The following is a 20,000-nucleotide window of genomic DNA, read 5'->3' on the forward strand; positions in this document are numbered from 1 at the left end:
CGAACCCATTTTGATCCAATGGCGCTGTTAGGTTGAGAAATGAAACCTTCGGATTAAAATGGAGTCACGGAGGAAGTAACAAACGCCGACAGCTAATAGCATACAATTTAGCCAACCAGAAGAGCAATTATCTGGTTCTTTGTTGTTTTGTTTTGTTTTGTTTATTTTGTATTTTTTGTTTTTCAAAGATAGCTAACTATTACTCGCCACTGTTAATGGTCAGTATTCAAGTATCAATTACGAACATCTGCTTATGAAAAAGAGATTCTTATACTTTCGGATGGCCCAAATAGACTCCAATCTTTATCCGTCTATACTGGACAATAGTCCAGTTTGATATTAATGCTTACAAGCATATATTTAAGAAATAAGATCATAGAGATACGGATGACTTCAATCATCTATAATTTTTTTTAATTTCTTCAAAACACTAGTCCACTTGTCTTAACAGAGTATAAAATCAACTTCGCAGTCTAGTGGGGCGATCTTTCCTCTTACTTATAGCCCATTTAGCACAGAATATACGCTTTTAGTTTCTTTCTATACCGTTTCTACTCGTTTGCTCCTTCTCTCTCTCTCTCTCTCTCTCTCTCTCTCTCTCTCTCTCTCTGTTCCCCTCTCTCTCTCTCTATTTTATCGTTCATAGTACATGCTCAACTGGGCTATAATACTTGCCCCCTTCCTTGTAAAACATTCACATCAAGAACTCTTCTAGCTACAACTACAAATAGAATTCACTCCCTTCTTCCTCTATCTATCTATCTATCTATCTATCTATCTAAAACCAAACGTGACTTCGATTAACAGTTTCTTTCCTAGAACTTCTAATCCATAGAACAAAATACTAAACGGTTTCTTCTCAACTGACTACAAATTGTCATAGCAGCATTTCTTCTCAACTGACTACAAACTGTCATAACAGCATTTCTAAGGAAATAACTGTATCAAAGAAATAATATTCTGACACTGATCGAAGCTTGCGAATAATTTTAGATTGTGTCGTTTCTTCATTGTCTTTCCCTATCAATGCTGCTGGCGTTTCTCATGGTTCTATGCAAGCTTCAACAGTGTTTTTTTATATATATATATGTCAATACTCTCCCAGAGAATATTATTCAGAAAATTAACATCAATGCGGATGATACCACTTTTTATTCTTATGTTTTTTTCGCTAACTGCTCTCGGATCAGTTGAAATATGTAGCTAATCTAGAAACTGAACTAGGTGTAGTTAAGAATTAATATAAGAAATTACTTTTTTTTTTTTCGTTTAGTCCTGTTAATACTCGGCTCATTTCTTTCAAGCGTATGCATGAACGTTTCTTCTTCAATTCTCATTGATGACTGTGTTCTTGGAGAGAAATCAACTCATAAACTTTCTGATCATTCCGTCACATTAAACCATTCTTGGGATTCATGCATTACATCCATTGCTTTTTCTGCTTCTCGTAAAGTCCTGACCCTAAAAGAGAACGGTCAAAAAGGTCGGTCCTCAAAATAGAATATGACCACGTTAGTTCAGGTTTTGCAAATGCAGCAAAAGTTTTAAGTTTACATCTGGCATAGCAGCATATTTGTGGTAATCGTAATAGTCAGTTATCCCCCCCCCTGTAATAGCTCATTGCAAATCGTCCCTCTTTATTAGAACTTCCCTGACGATACAACAGAAATAGAAACAAGGCTCTGATTTATGCCACACTTTAACTTCTTGGAGAGTTTGATGAATCGGTTCGCTTAGGGGTGTAGCAACTCTACAGATGTATGTGTTACGAGTAGACGTTATCCTGTGTAAGTTATCTCCCTTTAGTACAATTTTCTATTGATGTCACGCAAAAAATAAAAATGAGGCTTCATTCTCTTTATAATAATAGACAACGTCCAGTGTAGACGAATATACCTACAGTTAATAAAAGCATAACGTTCCTTTGATTCATGACTTCATTCTTGTTTCATTATCCTATAGTAACAATGATATATAATTAAAGCAATTATTTCCTCAAAAGCTACAAGTATTAAATTTGCGCATAGTGCCTGTTACATTATTTGGCGAGGAGGCTTCGGACTAGAATTAGAGCGTAGATAATTCTCGGTAAGATATTCTCCCTGGCATTACCGCTTCTTTTCATTACCCATTAGTCTCCACCATTAGAAGACGAATAGATAACGAAATAGTTTATCGCTCACGGCACCTCTATCGTGGAATACTGAGGAATTCGATTTAGGCAATTTTATATTGGTACTTGATACGTGTTCTAGAGATCCATGTGGCTCATGGCCTACCTCACATTAAGCTAAACCTTGTGTCACATCCGATCTTCGTGGAGAAGTTGATAAATCGATTCACTTGGAAAATGTTAACTGTACATAAATATGCGTTACGTGATTGAGTAGACATTATCTCGTAAAACTCTCCACTGATGTCATGCCAGAAATAAAAACGAGACTTCACTGTCTTTGTCGTCGTAGACAGCGCCATGTTCAGATGCGTACAAATATATTTAAGAAAAGCATGATGCGTTCTCTTAATTCCCTACTGAAGCTTATCTTCTTCATTAGAACTCTACATTAACGTTGCGCCAGAAATAGAAACGAGGCTTCAGTCTCTTTCAAGAGTGCAGTCTGTGTAACCGTTCTTCACGTGCGACTTAACAGAGGGATGTGTAATGACTAGGACTGTGACAACAGAATATTCTTTTCATTCTTTTGACTCTCAAATATATATCCGACACAGTAAGACATGGTCAATCAACCGAGAACCACATCAGTCTATATAAAAACATATAAGATATTAATGGATATATACTCAAGAGTCAAAACAATGAAAAGAATATGCTGTTGTCACAGCTCTAGTAATGACAAATGGACAACGGAAGGACAAAAGAAAAGAAACGAACAATAATACAAAGGAGAATGAGAAAGAGGAGTAGGATGAGAAGGGGAAGGAGAAGGAGGAGGAGAAAAAATAGGAGGAGGAGGAGGAGGAGGAGGAGAAACAATGAAAGCATAAGCACTCCCAACTACTCACCTCTCGATTACAAGATCGAGTTCATTACCAGCTCGGAGGATTTCCATCTTCGCCATCTCGTTTGTCATATCCTTCATAACATTACCACATACCTTCAAAATCACGTCCCCGGGTTTCATACCTTTCTTGGCAGCCAAACTTTGCTGGGTCACCTAGAGATAAAAAAAAAAGAAAAGAAACAAAATCATATTTTATTACCTTTATCTAACTGGTGTTCTCTTTTTACTTTCGGTTATTGTAAACATTATCTGTTTTTTTTTGTTTTGTTTTGTTTTGTTTTTGTTTTGTTTTTTACATATGCATCACCACTTATCAAGGCCAAGAGGCCACTCGAGGATAAGGGTTAAAGAGTGTACAGTAGACATTGGACAATATAGTAACCGTTAGTAATGGAGATTCGGTAAATTTGTTAACTTATATGGAACGGCTCATCAAAAACTTGTTTATGTTAGACTTGAAGACAACCATATTGTAGTCAGCTGGAAAGCAGGAAAACGGAAGACAATTCCACAGGCGTGCAGTTCTAAGAAATAAGCTTTGTTCATGGAATCTACGTTTAGGTTTAGGCACAGATAAAGAGTGGGGGAAATTAGTGATAGTGTTTTCTGCTAGACGGGTGTTTCTTGTGAAAGTTTGGCGAGGGGGGACAAACTCGCAACATCTCTTCTGTGAGAATGAGGTTGCAGGGAAGAGAAAAGGACATCCCCCACAAGGCTACGAAGTCTATTTTGAACTCTATCAAGGCAGGAGCAGTCCTTTCTAGCAGCTCCTGCCCAGATGTGGCAACAGTACTCCATCCTTGGACGTACCTGGCTCTTATATAGATAAAGAATTGCATCAGCAGTGAGATATCTACTGGATCGATAGAAGGATCCCACCATTTTTCCAGCGGCCTTGGCAACAGATTTAATGTATGTGTTCCATTTAAGATCAGGAGTAAAAGTCAAGCCCAGAAGCTTGTCAAAACATGAGGCCTCCCCAAGACGAGAGCCATTCATTTCAATTGATGCCAGATGGGGATCAGAGCGTTGATGATGTAAAGATAAAAGCTTGGTTTTAGATGCATTAAAAATGTTCTGTTTTTTTCTTCTTCTTTCCGATTTCGACTGGATTTACACAGGATCAAGCGAGATAAAACAATTATTCTGAAAATGGGAAAATGGGAATTGTATTAATGATTCCATGCATTGCATTTTTTACATCCTTTTTGTACTCGTATATCTTAATGAAGGCCAATAAACTGTACGTTAGTTCGACTTTCACGTTTGATACAAGAACTCATCAGAAGAAAAATTTAAAAAATACTGTTTTACATTGTATCCTCGGCGATCAAACGATTACACCTCAAAAAAAAAAAAAAAAATGTGTAAGTTTATAACGTATGTACGAAAATGAAATTGCCTTAGTGTTTTATTATATAGATTATACGGATGTTTTTATGAGTGATATTGAAGGGGGGGGTCGGGCTAACTATCCGGGAAAAGTCGGGTACATAAATTAAAATGATAGCACATATACTAAAATCGTGTTTATTTTAATAAATTATTTACAAATTCACAAATATCCTTTTCATAAACAATCATGGCACGAGTGACGACAGAGTTTAAATGTAATGAATATAACAGCGACAATGACATCATCATTCCCATTTTCCCATTTTCAGAATCATTGTTTTATCTCGCTTGATCCTGTGTAAATCCATGAACAATTAAGAGAGTGGACCATTTCAACTTTATTCGATCCAGACAAGACATGAAGTCACTTGATGTAAGCAGCTAACAAGAACGAAAGATGATTATCACAAAGACAGGAGATGCATGTTGATCTTAATCTTGAAAAGATCAAGGTTATGAATAGGAGGAAAACAGTCAGCAGGAATAGAGTTGTTCCACAAGCTTGCCGTACTTGGAAACAAGCCGCTGGAATAGGAAGGAATTGAATTGATGAAGACCACTAGACCAACGAGTCAAACAAGCTAGAACAAAGGAAGCAGGGAATAGATCAAAGAGAAAAGCACATGTCATAATAGTATTTATAGAAAAAAACCGCCCCTAAGTAATCCAATTTACAAAATGTCCACTACTTATGATTACTATGCTATAATCCTATTGACTAATGTATACCAATTAATCCTTATCCTCTAGTGGCCTCCGGGCTTTGATAAGTGGTGACTCCTTTGTAAAAAAAAAAAAAAAAAAAAAAAGATTGTGCGTGTATGAGAGAAAGAGAGAAAGAGAAACAAAGAGAGAGGGGGTTGCAAAGAAGAAAGGGTTAAAGCCAATCAAATTACAGATACGATTCTGCACCTTGTCAAGAACCCTCAAATGGGACAGGCATTCACCAATCCAAATATGACCATTTAGTCTATTTGGTCTTCTTCGCTAGCCTCCACGTTAATAACAGGAAATAAAGTGACGTCATTCAGTTATAATCACGCGTGTATTTGATCGCGTTAGCAATGATCATCGAGTCAGAAAGTGTTACGCTTCGTATTATTATAAAATGGTCAAGAAATTAAAATAGCAATTAATTCACTGAACACTCATTATATTCTTGAAACAATGCCGGTTCAATTCACACACACACATTCCTGATGTTAGTGTTGTTATTGTTATAATTGATTTTGCCACTGATACATTGAGTGATGTACTCTGTGAAATGTTATTAGTTCCCGCCCTCCATGTAAACAACCCTTGCTTTACACTCTATTTAATGCTTAATTCGATCTTAAAATGCACTGCTCTCTCTCTTTCTCTTCCCCCTCTCTCTCTTTCTCTCTTTCTCTCTTTCTCTCTCTCTCTCTCTATCTCTCTCTCTCACTCACATCCACACGCACGCATACATATACACTTCCTTCTTTTCTACTTAAACTAGATTTCAACATCTACTGACATCGCTCTTCTATTATAACTCTATTCTTTCCCTCTCTCTGTCTCTCGCTATATATCTTATATATATATATATATATATATATATATATATATATATATATATATATAAACCAGTCTTCCACTTTAACTATATCTAAAGATTAATTCGTCTCTCTCTCTCTTTCTATGTCTCTCTTACTCTTTCGCACACACTTATACTTCTCTTTCTCTCTCTTCCATTAAAAGTTGATAAGATCTATTTCTATCTCTCTTCAATAACTCTTCCCTTCCCTTCTTCCCTCTCTTTTTCTTCCCCCCCATCTCTTCACATTCTCTCTTTCTTTCTTTCTTTCTCTCTACTTTAGAAGTGCGTGGGTTCAGCTCATCAATCTTTCTACTTCCTCTTTATCCAGGTTTTATTCACATTTCATTGGTAAAGTAATTAACTCCTTTCTCTCTCCCCTCTCTCTCCCCCTCTCTCTCTCCTCTCTCTCCCCCTCTATCTCTCCCTCCCCTCTCTTCCTCTTCCCCCTCTCCCCCTCCGTCTACGTAAATACAAAATTGTTCAATTTCTTGGAATGTACACAAATTGATGTCTTTTATTCACGCTTTAAATGCCATTAAGATCAGCTAATATCCATTCCAGTGTGAAGTTTACGCCTTAATAAGTGTGAAGAGGTCAAGAGGTTAAAGCTCCAAATACCTCAAATAAACCAACCGACTTCTATATCGAAAACTGTTAAAACGAGTGAACACTCTCCGTCCAAATTGACGGAAAAAATTATCGTTCGTTAGTATTCATTTTATTGTTACAGTCTTCACATTTCATGAGCGATGTTTCTGACCAAGGAGTAAGAATTATTGTTTCCCGGATCGGAATTTATCATCTCACGTCTATTGTTGACCTGTTTTCGGCCTCGAAGTAATTTATAAATTATTTTTATCCTTACATCAAGTGGTTTCATACTTTGTCTGGTGCGATTTCTATTTAAAATATAACGTCTGAATCGGCGAAGTAAAAAACTACTGAGAAAGAAAGCGTCTCAAATTATAAAGTCGATTTATTGTATGCAACTAATCAACTAGATCTAGTGAGATTCAAACTCACAAAACCAAGCATTGAACCAAGTATTAAACCAAGAATTGGACACAGCATTGAACTAAGTATTGAACCAAGCATTGAACCAAGCATTGAACCAAATATTAACAATAGGTATTGTGTTTCAACATTAAATAACCCATACAATGACTAATTGGTCGCAAAACAGGCAAATCGAAAAGACTGAATTCTTCAGGATGCTGAGCTCGAGATCAGATTTCACAAGATGTTTTTTTTTTTACACTGATATTAGTTTTTGCGACTTTCATGTAATTTTCTCACGGTCTACACGCCGATCCTAAAAAAATGAAGTTATTACCCTTTTCTTAACTAGCGTCTCGCAAAATCTCGAAGACTAACCTAATTCCCAAATTTATTCCCTTGGGAGAATATTAAGGCCAACTTCGCGAAAATATAATTTATGATTCCGTTATCATATTTTAGCATCCTTCAACACACACACACACACACACACACACACACACACACACACACACACACACACATATTTATACATATATATATATATATATATATATATATATATATATACCCACACATACCTACATACATACATACAGATATATATATACACATGTATTCACATGATGATTGTAGAATCTTCACAGGTGATTGCCGTCTCAGGATTCATGCACTGTATTAAGTATCCTTTAAAGTGTCCTCAGATGACTTTGAAGGCCTGCAGCTGACTTACAGGGACAATGAAATACATGACACACCAAGTCCAATGTTTTAACCGGGTTGATTGGATCCGGATGAGGAATATTATCTTTGTGCATAACCATATGCCTTTCCAATACACATACATACATACATACATACATACATACATACATACATTCTTACATGATGATTGCAACGTCTTGTCAGACGAGTGCCACTCCTTCAGACACTTAAAGTCCATGAGCCCAAAAATGACTTCCATCGCCACAGGACCATTTTAATATACAAATACTTGAGGGAGTATCTATACACAGATGATGTTACAAAGTCTTAGCTTTGTACGACAGCTAAGTCTCTCTCTCTCTCTCTCTCTCTCTCTCTCTCTCTCTCTCTCTCTCTCTCTCTCTCTCTCTCTCTCTCTCTCGGTTCAAAATGTTGAGATCCAGCAACGAGTTAAACTGCAGACCAGCTTAATGCGAGTACTGGTCTCCCGCTTTATGGTTTTTTAAATCAGAGATTTGCTTCTCTTAGAAAGGTTGCCTTCACCACGGCTTACGGGAGCCCTCTCCATCCAAACACACACAAACACACACGGTGCTAGTCCGTCGTTGACTCCCAAAAAGGGTTCATTCATACACACATACATACATACATACATACATACATACATACAAACATGTGCCTCCTTTATGTATACACTTACATACATGCATACACACACATACATATATATATATATATATATATATATATATATATATATATATATATATATATATATAAGAACAAGTAGTTCATAAAGCATGTTAAAAATACTCTGAAAAAGAATTAAAAAACATATTTAATTTTAAAAAGGAGCACAAAATAAGTGGATAGTCCTTAATCCGCGGAGTTTCGAAGAAATACTTTCCTTCTCATCAGAGGGTAGTAATTAGCAAAATGCGGAATCGGATTTTGCTTGCAAAAGTATTTAATGAAACTATAAGTAAGTCATAGATCTTACTTGGTTACAAATAGTGAAGCAGAGGGAATATGGTGAAGAAAAAGGTGTTTTCACGTGAATGGTGATGGGTAAAATAATAACGGTAAAATCTGAAATAGTTGATTAAATTTCCATTTCCACAAGTAAAATCCAAGAGAATCGCGTAATTGGAAGATGGTCCAAAGTAATCCAAAAGGCAGAAATCCGTGGAATAATTCACAAATAGGTAAAAGGAAAAAGTGAATGAGTTCCAATAATATTATTAAAAGAAAGATAAGATGTGCGTAGAAAAAAGAAATGGAAGAATTTAAAACACGACTGTCAAGGTTGGGCTGATTTAAGAATATATATATATATATATATATATATATATATATATATATATATATATATATATATATATATATATATATATAGCTTTCTATCATTTCATAATTTGTTATCAGGCGTATTCAAGTCGTCAGAAGTTTCTCCATTATTATTATTACTATTATTATTATTATTATTATTATTATTATTATTATTATTATTATTATTATTATTATTATTATTGGCTCACATGGAGCTCTCACACAGGTCATCAAAGATCTGGTCGGAAACCTGTGGTGTTCTATGGAAGCTGAGTGATAACAATTTTCCTCAGATGTCCAGCTCTCTCCAACTCCTTCGATAATATTTGCAAAGAAATTTGCGTCATCGCAACAGCCGCTTACCATTGATTTCTCGCTGGAAGTGGCTATTGGTCTATACTGGAATTTGAGTGGCGCTAAGCCTCCTCAAGGTCCTAGTCCTCTTCACGCTTGTCCAGCAGAGGTCTAGTCAGCGCTCTCTCCTCGGTCTTTCCATCCTCCTTGACCCTTCTCGGCTCTTTGGTATCACTTGGGGAGGGATAACGGTGATGAGACAATTGGAGGGAATGCGTCATGGGGGTGTAGAACTTGTAGATATGCAGCTTCTTCATTCTCTGTAACGCTTCTTCATTATATTGTATACTTGTATTATTCTCTGCATTCAAGGGTTTTCCTTAATATTTCAGCCGTTTTCATTATCGTTAGCCGTATTTTTGCACTCATTCCTCTGATTCCAATTTCTGCTAGTCTTTTTTCAAAAAGCTTCGGAATTGTTCCTAGTGCTCCTACTATTATAGGTATTATTTTGATTTTCTTCATCATCCAGATCATTTTTAACTCACTGACTAGCTCTGTGTATTTGCTTCGTTTCTCCTTTTCATTCATAGTTAGGACAGCAAAGTCTACGATTTGATAGGATTTTCTTTCTTGTTAATTATTACGACATCTGGTATTCTTGCTTGGATGGGTTTGTCCGTCTGTATGCCCATGTCCCATAGGATTTTGTGGTTCTCGTTTTCGAGTACTGTTGCGGGTTTATGCTTGTACCATTTGTCTGTACGTTCAAAATGCAGCCGTTTGCACAATTCCCAGTGCACCGCCCTCCCCACTTGGTCGTGTCTGTTTTTGTATTCCTTTTGGGCCAGTTTGCTGCATTCACTTACTATATGGTTTATCGTTTCGTCTTTTTGTCCACAGAGCGTGTATTTGCTGTTTTCTTGTGTTTTATCAATCTTTGCTTTGATATGGTTGGTTCTTATCGAGTTATTTTGTGCTGCAGTTATTAGAGATTCAGTTTCTCGTTTTATATGTTCTTTCCGCACCCATGTCCAGGTGTTTTCGTTATTCCCATCTTTTGTCATTCTTATGAATCTTCCGTGGAGTTGTTTATCTTCGCATTTTTCTTTTCTCATTTTGTCATTTGTCTCTCTGTTTTCTGTTTTGCTGTTTTTTTTTCTTTTTTTCAGTCTCTCTCTCTCTCTCTCTCTCTCTCTCTCTCTCTCTCTCTCTCTCTGCCATAATTATTCTTTCAGTATTTTGCATTATGTATTTTTCTAGTTCTTTTTTTTGTGTCATCGACACAGTCTTCTATGCAGACCAGTCCTCTCCCACCATCTTTCCTTTTTACGTAGAGTCTGTCAATATCGTCCTTTGGGCGTAGTGTATTATGTATGGTCATGGGTTTCCTGGTTTTCTGGTCGAGCTGCGTCAGTTCCTCTTTTGTCCACCCCATATACGGCCCAGGGTATCTTACTAGTGATAGTGTCCATGTATTTATACTTTTTATAAGGTTTCTGCTATATAATTTAGTTTCCAGGAGTTTTCTTGTACTCCTGAGGTATTCCTTTCCAATTCTCTCTTTCATTTCTGTTGCTTTGATGGTGTCCTCTTCCAGAATTCCCAAGTATTTATAGTCGTTTTGTTCCCATAGTGTCCTAATCTCTGTTTAGTTTAGTAGTTCCATGCCTTCTGTCGTTTCCAGTTTTATTCAATCTACATGTTCAACGTTGAAAATGACATTCTAAGCGTGACCGACCGATGAACCGAACGACAGAGCCATCTACTAAAAGCAGATATAGCTGCGTAAAAATAATGTTAAAAACGGAATTTTCTCCATCAAGCTAGAATAAGAGGAAATCGATAATCAGAAAATTCCATTAAAAGTTTACAAGTAGAATTAAAACTATGTTCATGATATGACGTCATGCTAAGATGGCTACAATTTCCTTTCATTGTCGAAACAAAACAAAACGAAGTAATCGTAATTATACTTATTATATAACTGAACTCGTTTGGCTACAACCCCTGCAGAGAATTTCTCTCCCCCTCTCTCTTTCTCTCTCTCGCCCCCTTTCCCTCTCTCTACCAAAGACCCAGCGGCACTTCCTATGCTGCTTTTCAGTTGACGACGACATGATCTTTTTGAAATATAATGTAAATAAATACTTGTTGAGTCATTATTTTTGATAATCCTTTAGAAATCTTTTGCTCATTCTATGCGTGTTATACGTTACAGGCACATGAAAACCTTATTTAAAACTAAAACGTGACAGGTCGACCAACGTACAGAACCTCTTATACGGATACGTGGTCGCATTCAAACAATCATAAATTCGGAACAAGACGCAGGTGGCATATATCAAGTCGTTAAGAAATATTGGGTGGTTTAAAACGAAGTTTAAGGGCTAACATTCGGAAGATATTCACGATTCAAAACCACAAAAGGATGACCTAATATATATATATATATATATATATATATATATATATATATATATATATATATATATATATATATATATATATACCAGCAAAATAACCTACAGAAAATGGACTCTGATTTATGAAAGTATGATAGGTTATGAAAAGGAAGGGTTGTAATGAGATAGCTTCGAATTTGGAGATATCAAAACCAAAGCAAAATATGATGAAAGTAAAAAAAATAAATAAACCCCATAATTTATTATACCATACCTGTTCACACTGAAACACTTATCACAATATTCTGTGGATCTATATTAAAAAAAAACTTGTTAAACTTTGTGACATATTTCCATTCTATGGAGGTCAGGTGCTAACGAGCACCCCATAATTTTATTACACCATATTTCTTCAAACTGAAACATAATTATCAAAGTATACTTACGTATATATTATGAAAAGTCTTTATTAAAGTGTGTGCCTATTTCCATTCTATGGAGGCCAGACTCGAACGCAGACCCAACAATTTTTTTTTTTATTATACCATCCCTATTTAAGTTAAAACATACTTATCAAAGTATTATTATGTACATCTATATCAAAAACACTTGTAAACGTCTTTTTTTAATTTTTAAATATTTTATTTCCATACTTTGTGGACTCGTCGCGTACGCAGACCCCACAGTTTTAATGAATCATCATTATGCCAGATCAAACATATCATTCCTGTGTCTCGATACACCTTCTATCATTATATGTGATCAGTTTTCTATAATAGTAACCATATAGGAGCCTATTCGTGACCAGACACATACACAGACATTCAGCTTTATATTATAGATATATGCTGTTGATGCGGAGGGGTGAGTAAATGTTTTCTGCGTGTTGGCCCTTAACAATAACTTTAAGCGTTTCTAAACTGAGGAACAATTTCTAATTTTAAAATAAAGTTGTTTCTTATTATCTTCAATGCTAACAAATGGTCAAAGAGTCGTTCCATGCTAATTTATATGAATTGAAGTTTTTACTACTATTACTACTACTACTACTACTACTACTACTAGTGTAATAATAATTTGTTTGTCCGACGTCCGATGTCACAAAAAAAAAATAATTATCGCAAACATTAATTAATGAGAAACGAATAATCTCCCTTTATAGTCGCTTTTTTTTTTGCAGTTAAAAATTATTAAAACCATTTCCTCTCCAAAAATTTTCAAAACAAAACAAAAGAAAAAAACATAATTGTCTATTTACGGTTTCAAATTGACTATTTGATTTTATGATAAAAAAAACAGTTATGTAAGGAGACTATAAGATTTTTTTTAATTAAAGATTCTTTTAAAATTAAAAAAAAAAATGTGCAAGTGAATTGACATCTGTTACTTTATAATTTATATTAAAAAAATTATTCGGAAAAAAAACGCGTTGCCTGTTTAATTTTCATTGAAAAAAAAAATGGAAAATTTTAAAATTTATTTTTTAGCTTTTTAAAGGTTAAAAAAGAGCGTACTAAAAATTGTTTTACATTCGTCGTTATTTGTTTGGTTTTATTTTTTGCGGACTATTATTCTTATCTTTATTAGTTGTTTCACGAAGTTTCGACCAACTATTCTTCTGGCCTTCGTCAGGTGGTAACCGTGACGGATAGGAATTTCGAATCTCCTAACTGCATTCTCAGCAATCCCTGCCATCCGTAGTTGTTGTCGTCTTACCACGTTTTTGGCCAAGTGAATCTCTGACCGGCTTTTGGGTAGGATTGAAATCGCTATCTTCAGACAATTCTCACCTGGAACCGTAGAGATTCAACGTCTCTATCAACTGCGCCACGGATTGCTGAGAATGCAGTTAGGAGATTCGCAGTTCCTATCCGTCGCGGTTACCACCTGACGAAGGCCAGAGAAATAGTTGGCCGAAACGTCGTGAAACAACAACTAATAAAGATGAGAATAATAGTCCGCAATAAATAAATTAATATAAACAATACTCATCTCAATAATATGAATTCCAATCGTCGTTATTTGTTTTGTTTTATTTTATTTTTTTTATTTTATTTACAGTGTGTTTTAAAAATTTGCAACTACCGTGGAATTTCCACGGGTTCAGCTTATAATAATAATAATAATAATAATAATAATAATAATAATAATAATAATAATAATAATAATATACACCCCTTGGTATGACACAGAGCTACATCCAGATGTGAGACCCCATTTTAGGAGCTGCGAGGAGTGTTGGGTCACAGTTTTGTCACCACCTCTGCCAGGTCCACTCAGACCAAAAGTGGCAGCACCTGTCAGGTTTCCATCTATAGATAAAACAGAAAGTATCGTTTACAAGTTATGTGTTTGCAAAGTATTTGCCTAATTAATCTACATTCGTGCGTTCGACATAAAATGACCCGATGGCGATTGATAAAGAATGAGACTCAACAACCAAGCAACGAAGACCTATTTCTACTATTTATGGTAATAGAAATAAACACGCGGTTAAAACAGCGCTGCGTTTGGCATATATAATCGTTGAAATGGTGCGGACGTAAAACTATTAATAATATGATAGACGATGGTTAGATAGAGACTCGATAACATAAGTCAGACGAAAAGCCGCCTTTAAAGAAGAAGAAGAAGAAGAAGAAGAAGGTGAGGGAAAAAGAAGATGAAGAATGAGAGAGAGAAAGAAGACGGAGAAGGGCGACGAGAAAAATAAGAGTAAATAGAAAGGAGACGGAAAAGAAGAAGAAACAGAAAGGAAGGATGATAATAATGATGATGATGATGATGATGATGATTCAGACTAGCACGTGGCATAGTTGGTCAGTATATTCACTCGACTATTTACAGACAATGCACATATTGTTGTGAACACATTCTAAAAAGCAGTAAGTGAAACATAATAATGATTTATATAATTAGTATTTCAAAGTAAAATAGATCGTGTCATCAAGGCTGAACAGACCAACCAAAGATATATATATATATATATATATATATATATATATATATATATATATATATATATATATATATATATATATATATATATATACGAGTTGCCTATTAATAGATGTAAACATTCCAGAAGACAAAAACATGTCCGTAAAATAATTTTGAAAAGTAACATTTTTTTTCTTTTTTTTTTTAAAAAAGTTCAATTTTAAGTCACAGCATCGAAAAGTACAATGTATACATTAGTGATGGGACGATTCGAATATTTTTACGGGTTATCTTCTATATTACCAGTTCCGATACAATTACTGATTCCGATTCTAATTCTAAAATCGCCTTAAAAGTACGATTTTGTAGTGGGGGTGGGATGACTTAGCAGAGATTTTTTATTAGGCGAGGTGATATTGGTTATATTCTCTCTTTGAATGAAGTGGACAATCATACAGAATTGAAACATAGTTTCATTCTAACATTTGCATCAACTTTACTGGCTATCATCGTTAAAATTTAATGATATAGAGGAGGTCACTAATATTGAGTTCATATTAAGTCGCCACGTACTTATTTTAGTAAAGACAAACAAAGTTCGTTTGTAGTTTGTAAGTGTGTGTGTGTGTGTGCGTGTGTGTGTGTGCGTGTGTGTGTGTGTGTGTGTGTGTGTGTGTGTGTGTGTGTGTGTGTGTGTGTGTGTGTGTGTGTGTGTGTGTGTGTGTGTGCTGGAATGGTATATGTCCATGTGCGTGTAACTGGTTACCATATTGGATATGGAAGCGTTTTTGTTGACGCCGTTACCCTTGGTAAGTGTGCGTTCCAAGAGAGGGATTTGGTGGTTGAACTCAGCAACGTGATTACACCGTATGGCGGGCGCTCCTTTTTATAAATTATGGAACCAGTTATCTGCGCCTTTGACAGATTATTTCTGATTGGACAAGTAAGAATCGAAATTTCGCCTTTACTCCAATCAGCACCCAGTTTAAAAGTTAAACGAATAATTCAAACATCGTTACTCGTTTGTAGTACTAATGCTACCATTACTCGGGTAATAGTGAAAAGTTGAATTCTGATTTGATGCTGATGAAGTCCACTTTTATATTAATCTATAATATGGCTCCTCTGAAACCCTATCAATCATCATATTTCTTTGGTCCGTGCCATATTAAATGGTGATATATGATAGACATATCAAAACATGAAACACAGACGATAATATCTAGTAAACGAAAGGACTCAATTTTTGGACGAGAGAGCATCATATTAAAGTGAAAATCATCACACACACGCAAACCAGAGTAATCTATTCAAAGAGGACTATATATATATATATATATATATATATATATATATATATATATATATATATATATAATGGGCAGAAGTCTCTCGAGAGCTCTTTCAGCTATCATCTCATCAGGAGAAAATCGATAGCGTAAAAATAATAATACTATGGCGAAAGTAAAGTAAAAATAAAAATACCAGCGGTGGTTGGCGTTATGTTTTGAGAAAAATAGAAAAGCCGAATGAAATTATTAAAATAATCAACGTTTCGTCCCTATTTCAGAGGACATCTTCAGGATATTGAAGTAAAAATGCAAAAAAAGAAAAAGTCATAGACCATACGAAAAAGAGAACAGTTTTTGAATTCTACCCATGTCGGGAAGGACAAACATATGTGTGTGTATGGGAAGGTTGGGTTGTTCAATGTCTATATATATACACTTTTAAAAAATGCGTTAAATAAATATGTACTCTCTCTCTCTCTCTCTCTCTCTCTCTCTCTCTCTCTCTCTCTCTCTCTCTCTCTCTCTCTCTCTAAACTTATTCATTTTGTTGAAATATTTAAGGAAAAACGGTTAACCAGGATCTGTTTTGATATTTTGTTCTTTGATTATTATTTTCCCTGTGCTAGGGGCTAAATAGTAGAAGCCTTTTCTTTGAGTAATAGTATTCGTGTTTAATATTAGTGCTGATTCTAAAAGTCTTCTTTTAGCTCTATCTATCACGTATTTAATGTATATATATGTATATATATAATGTGTGTGTATATATATATATAATGTATATATAAGGTATATATATAATGTATATATATAAGGTATATATATAATGTATATATATAAGGTATATATATAATGTATATATAATATATATAATGTATATATATAATGTATATATATAATATATATATATAATATATATAACATATATATAATATATATATAATATATATATAACATATATATATAATATATAATATATATAATATATATATATAATATATATATATAATATAATATATATATATAATATAATATATATATATAATATATATATAATATATATATATAATTTATATATAATATATATATATATATATATATATATATATATATATATATATATATATATATATATATATATAATATATATTTCCTTTCAGACACGTGCTTCGTCGTCGTCATTACGATTATTCAGTATGTATCGTTCAGCGGATTTCTAAACCAGGACCCTAATAACCAGAACCAAACTCCCTAAACTGAACTAAACAAAACTGCTAGTAGAGGAGGGGACATAGCGTAAATTAATTTCTCTGAGTCTGCTTGTCTCCATTTCACATTTTTTCGGAAACTACTCAGCCGGTCTGGGTAAAATTTTGTATAAACCTTTGTTATGATACGGTGCAGCGGACTAAGCTTTATTGTATCTTTATGATATAGATAAGCAAAAACACTCAGTTTTTTTTTTTACGAAAAGCTGTCATATGTGCCAAATTATATCAGAATTTAGAATTTAGAGATAAAAAATAATTAAAAAAAATAAAACAATTCTCATTTTCTGTTTTAAAACTTAAATCGGAAATATAAAGGGGGCTTATCCATGTTGGTGTAGTCAGCTGTCAGTGCGCTTGAATTAAAGTCGCGACCTTCTGGGATTTTTGTTCGTAAAGTCACGGTCCAATAACAAGTGTGCATTTGCTTACTGGTTGTCTAATGAGCAGTCGTTACAAACCATGTCTCAAGTGTTAATGGCGGCAGTTGACGAACGGGAATGTCAATGTAAAAACAATATGGTTAAACAACCAGGTCAGAAGTTAGATTTTCAGTGCACGTACGGAATAGTACGTATATCAATAGACAGTTACAGCTTAAATAATTAAACATTACTAGAATTACCGACTTATTTGGCATAATAGTAAGAGTGTTCGCTAATAGGCTAGGAGACCCGGGTTCAATCCTCATTCACGTCATACCAAATACTTAAACATTGTACGCAGTGCTGAATTGTTAAGCACTCACCAATTTATGCTCACTTACGATTGGTTGGCGATGATAGTCTTTGTCTCACTTGAATAATTATACTTTAAACCAAGCCACAGTGTATGGCAGAATTGGGTTTTATTTAAAAACAAATAATAAATGTTATTACTATATCTTTTCAAATATATTTCCGTCACTTTTTTAACTTTCCCAACATGAATTGCTTTCTTAATACTCAAGTAGATATGTAAATCATTCCATGATAATTCCATTAAAGTCTAATAAAATAATTTATAATTTGAATCAGATTAATGTGAGCTTTTGAAATTTTAATTTGAAATATAACAGAATTCAGTTATAGTTTTTCTCTTCATCTGTCAAGCCTGAACCGTATACGTTTCTCAATTTTTGAGATGAGAATTGGTTCTTCGTATTATTTGGATTCATCTGACTACTGTTCTCATTTTGAGTGTGATTTTCACAACTTTTCGGTCGATGTAATCTCCGACCTTCTTCAGGTGTATCTTATCGAACTCGAGAATTTAGACGGAATTTCGAACGGAAGCCTTTATTTACTTCACGGGGGTAGCTTGCTCTTGTTCCATCAGCCATTTCACAATTGTATTTTTTGATCGCCCACACTGAGAATTGGACCTTCAACTTTCAGGAGAATGTCACTTTTACGATTGATTTTTCCAAGTACTCTAACCACTGCGCCACGGGTCCTTGCAAACAGTTCTAGCATGAATTTTGGAAGCTTTAAACCTATTTTTATTTCTAGTTGTAAATATCACAATTTATTACTAATTATTAGCACTATAACGTGTTAAATTCTGTACTAGGTCGATTTAGTAATTGATTGCCTCCCAGCACATGTGCTGCTTCTTTCAATTGTCTTACTCCCCACTGCTCTTCTCTGTCTATAATTTTTACTTCGTTCCCTTTCAAACCTTTCAAGTTTAAATACAATTCGTGTACGTTAGCCTCCTCCTCTTCTCTCTATTTTAATAAACAATGTGACCTGTTAAATTGTAAGCAAAAACTATTCTTCAAAGACGTTGTTTTGGTTATTCACTTAAATTGTGCAGTTGTTATCGTCGCCTGTCACCTTAATATGAAACATAACTTTTCAAAATCTAATTGAAACGTCGTTTCACAATTTACTGCCGGACAATTCAATTTGAGTTAATCAGAATCAAAACAGTGGTTTATTGGGTTGTCACACAAACACAAAAAATATAACCTTAATTATATCGTCCTTATAATAAAATTTTATAATAATTTGTTTTCTAAAATTTATGGGTGCAATAATTTTTTAAAAATTATTTTATACGAATGAACAAACCCTCATCGTGTTAAATCATAATCATAGATTTTGTTACTTATAGAGTTCTATCTCTTCAAGCTATTACTTTTACTACATCTATATTACATTTCTCTGAGTCGAAACTACTGGACACATCTGGTTATAATTTTGCATTAACTTTTTTATGATACGGTGCAGCGAACTAAGTCTTACGGTATCTGTTCGATGCACAGTTACAGACTAGTAAGGATTAGTTATTACAATACCACATTTATTATAGAAGTAGAATAATACGACACAATCACGTTGACACACCGGTTCCTACCAGATCACCGAAGTTAAGCAAAGTTGAGCCTGGCCAGTACCAGATGGGTTACCATTTGGGAAGGCAAGGGGCTGTATATACCGCGAGGTAAAGTACCAGATTGAGAAACTAGCGCGGTCTATCATTCTCTCGAGGGAAGATGGAACTCTCTTAAGCCGTGGTAGGCACCTCGTCCAGTGATGGTGTCACGATTAAAAAAAATACCCTTGATAACCCTGGCGAAGCATTATGTATTTAGCTACGGAAAGATTTGAATTAACTCGTGTAATGAGTTCAATCTCGGCTACGGCCGCGCTGGATAGATGGATTCTACAAGTTTGGCATAAGACACTTATTCCAAGTCAACAGGCTACAACATTTGCCAGTTTTAATATGATGTAATCTCAATTAATTTTAATCAATGAATTAAGAAAAATACATTAAGCACAACCTTGTAATTAGATTAATTACTTATC

At 34.5% G+C, this 20,000-nt stretch overlaps 1 protein-coding gene across 1 annotated transcript in view; it reads right to left on the reverse strand.

The window, feature by feature from the left end:
- The window catches only part of LOC145297693 (uncharacterized), a 105,204-nt gene that overhangs the window by 24,299 nt on the left and 60,905 nt on the right, over positions 1-20,000 (reverse strand). The window contains exon 2 of the mRNA XM_080143893.1: positions 3,025-3,176. Coding sequence (XP_080000019.1) covers positions 3,025-3,176 — 152 coding nt within the window. The remainder of the gene's footprint in view (positions 1-3,024; positions 3,177-20,000) is intronic.

This window comes from Euprymna scolopes, chromosome 18 (genome assembly GCF_053919585.1).
Source record: "Euprymna scolopes isolate OS-2025 chromosome 18, ASM5391958v1, whole genome shotgun sequence".
Taxonomy (NCBI): Eukaryota; Metazoa; Mollusca; class Cephalopoda; order Sepiida; family Sepiolidae; genus Euprymna; species Euprymna scolopes.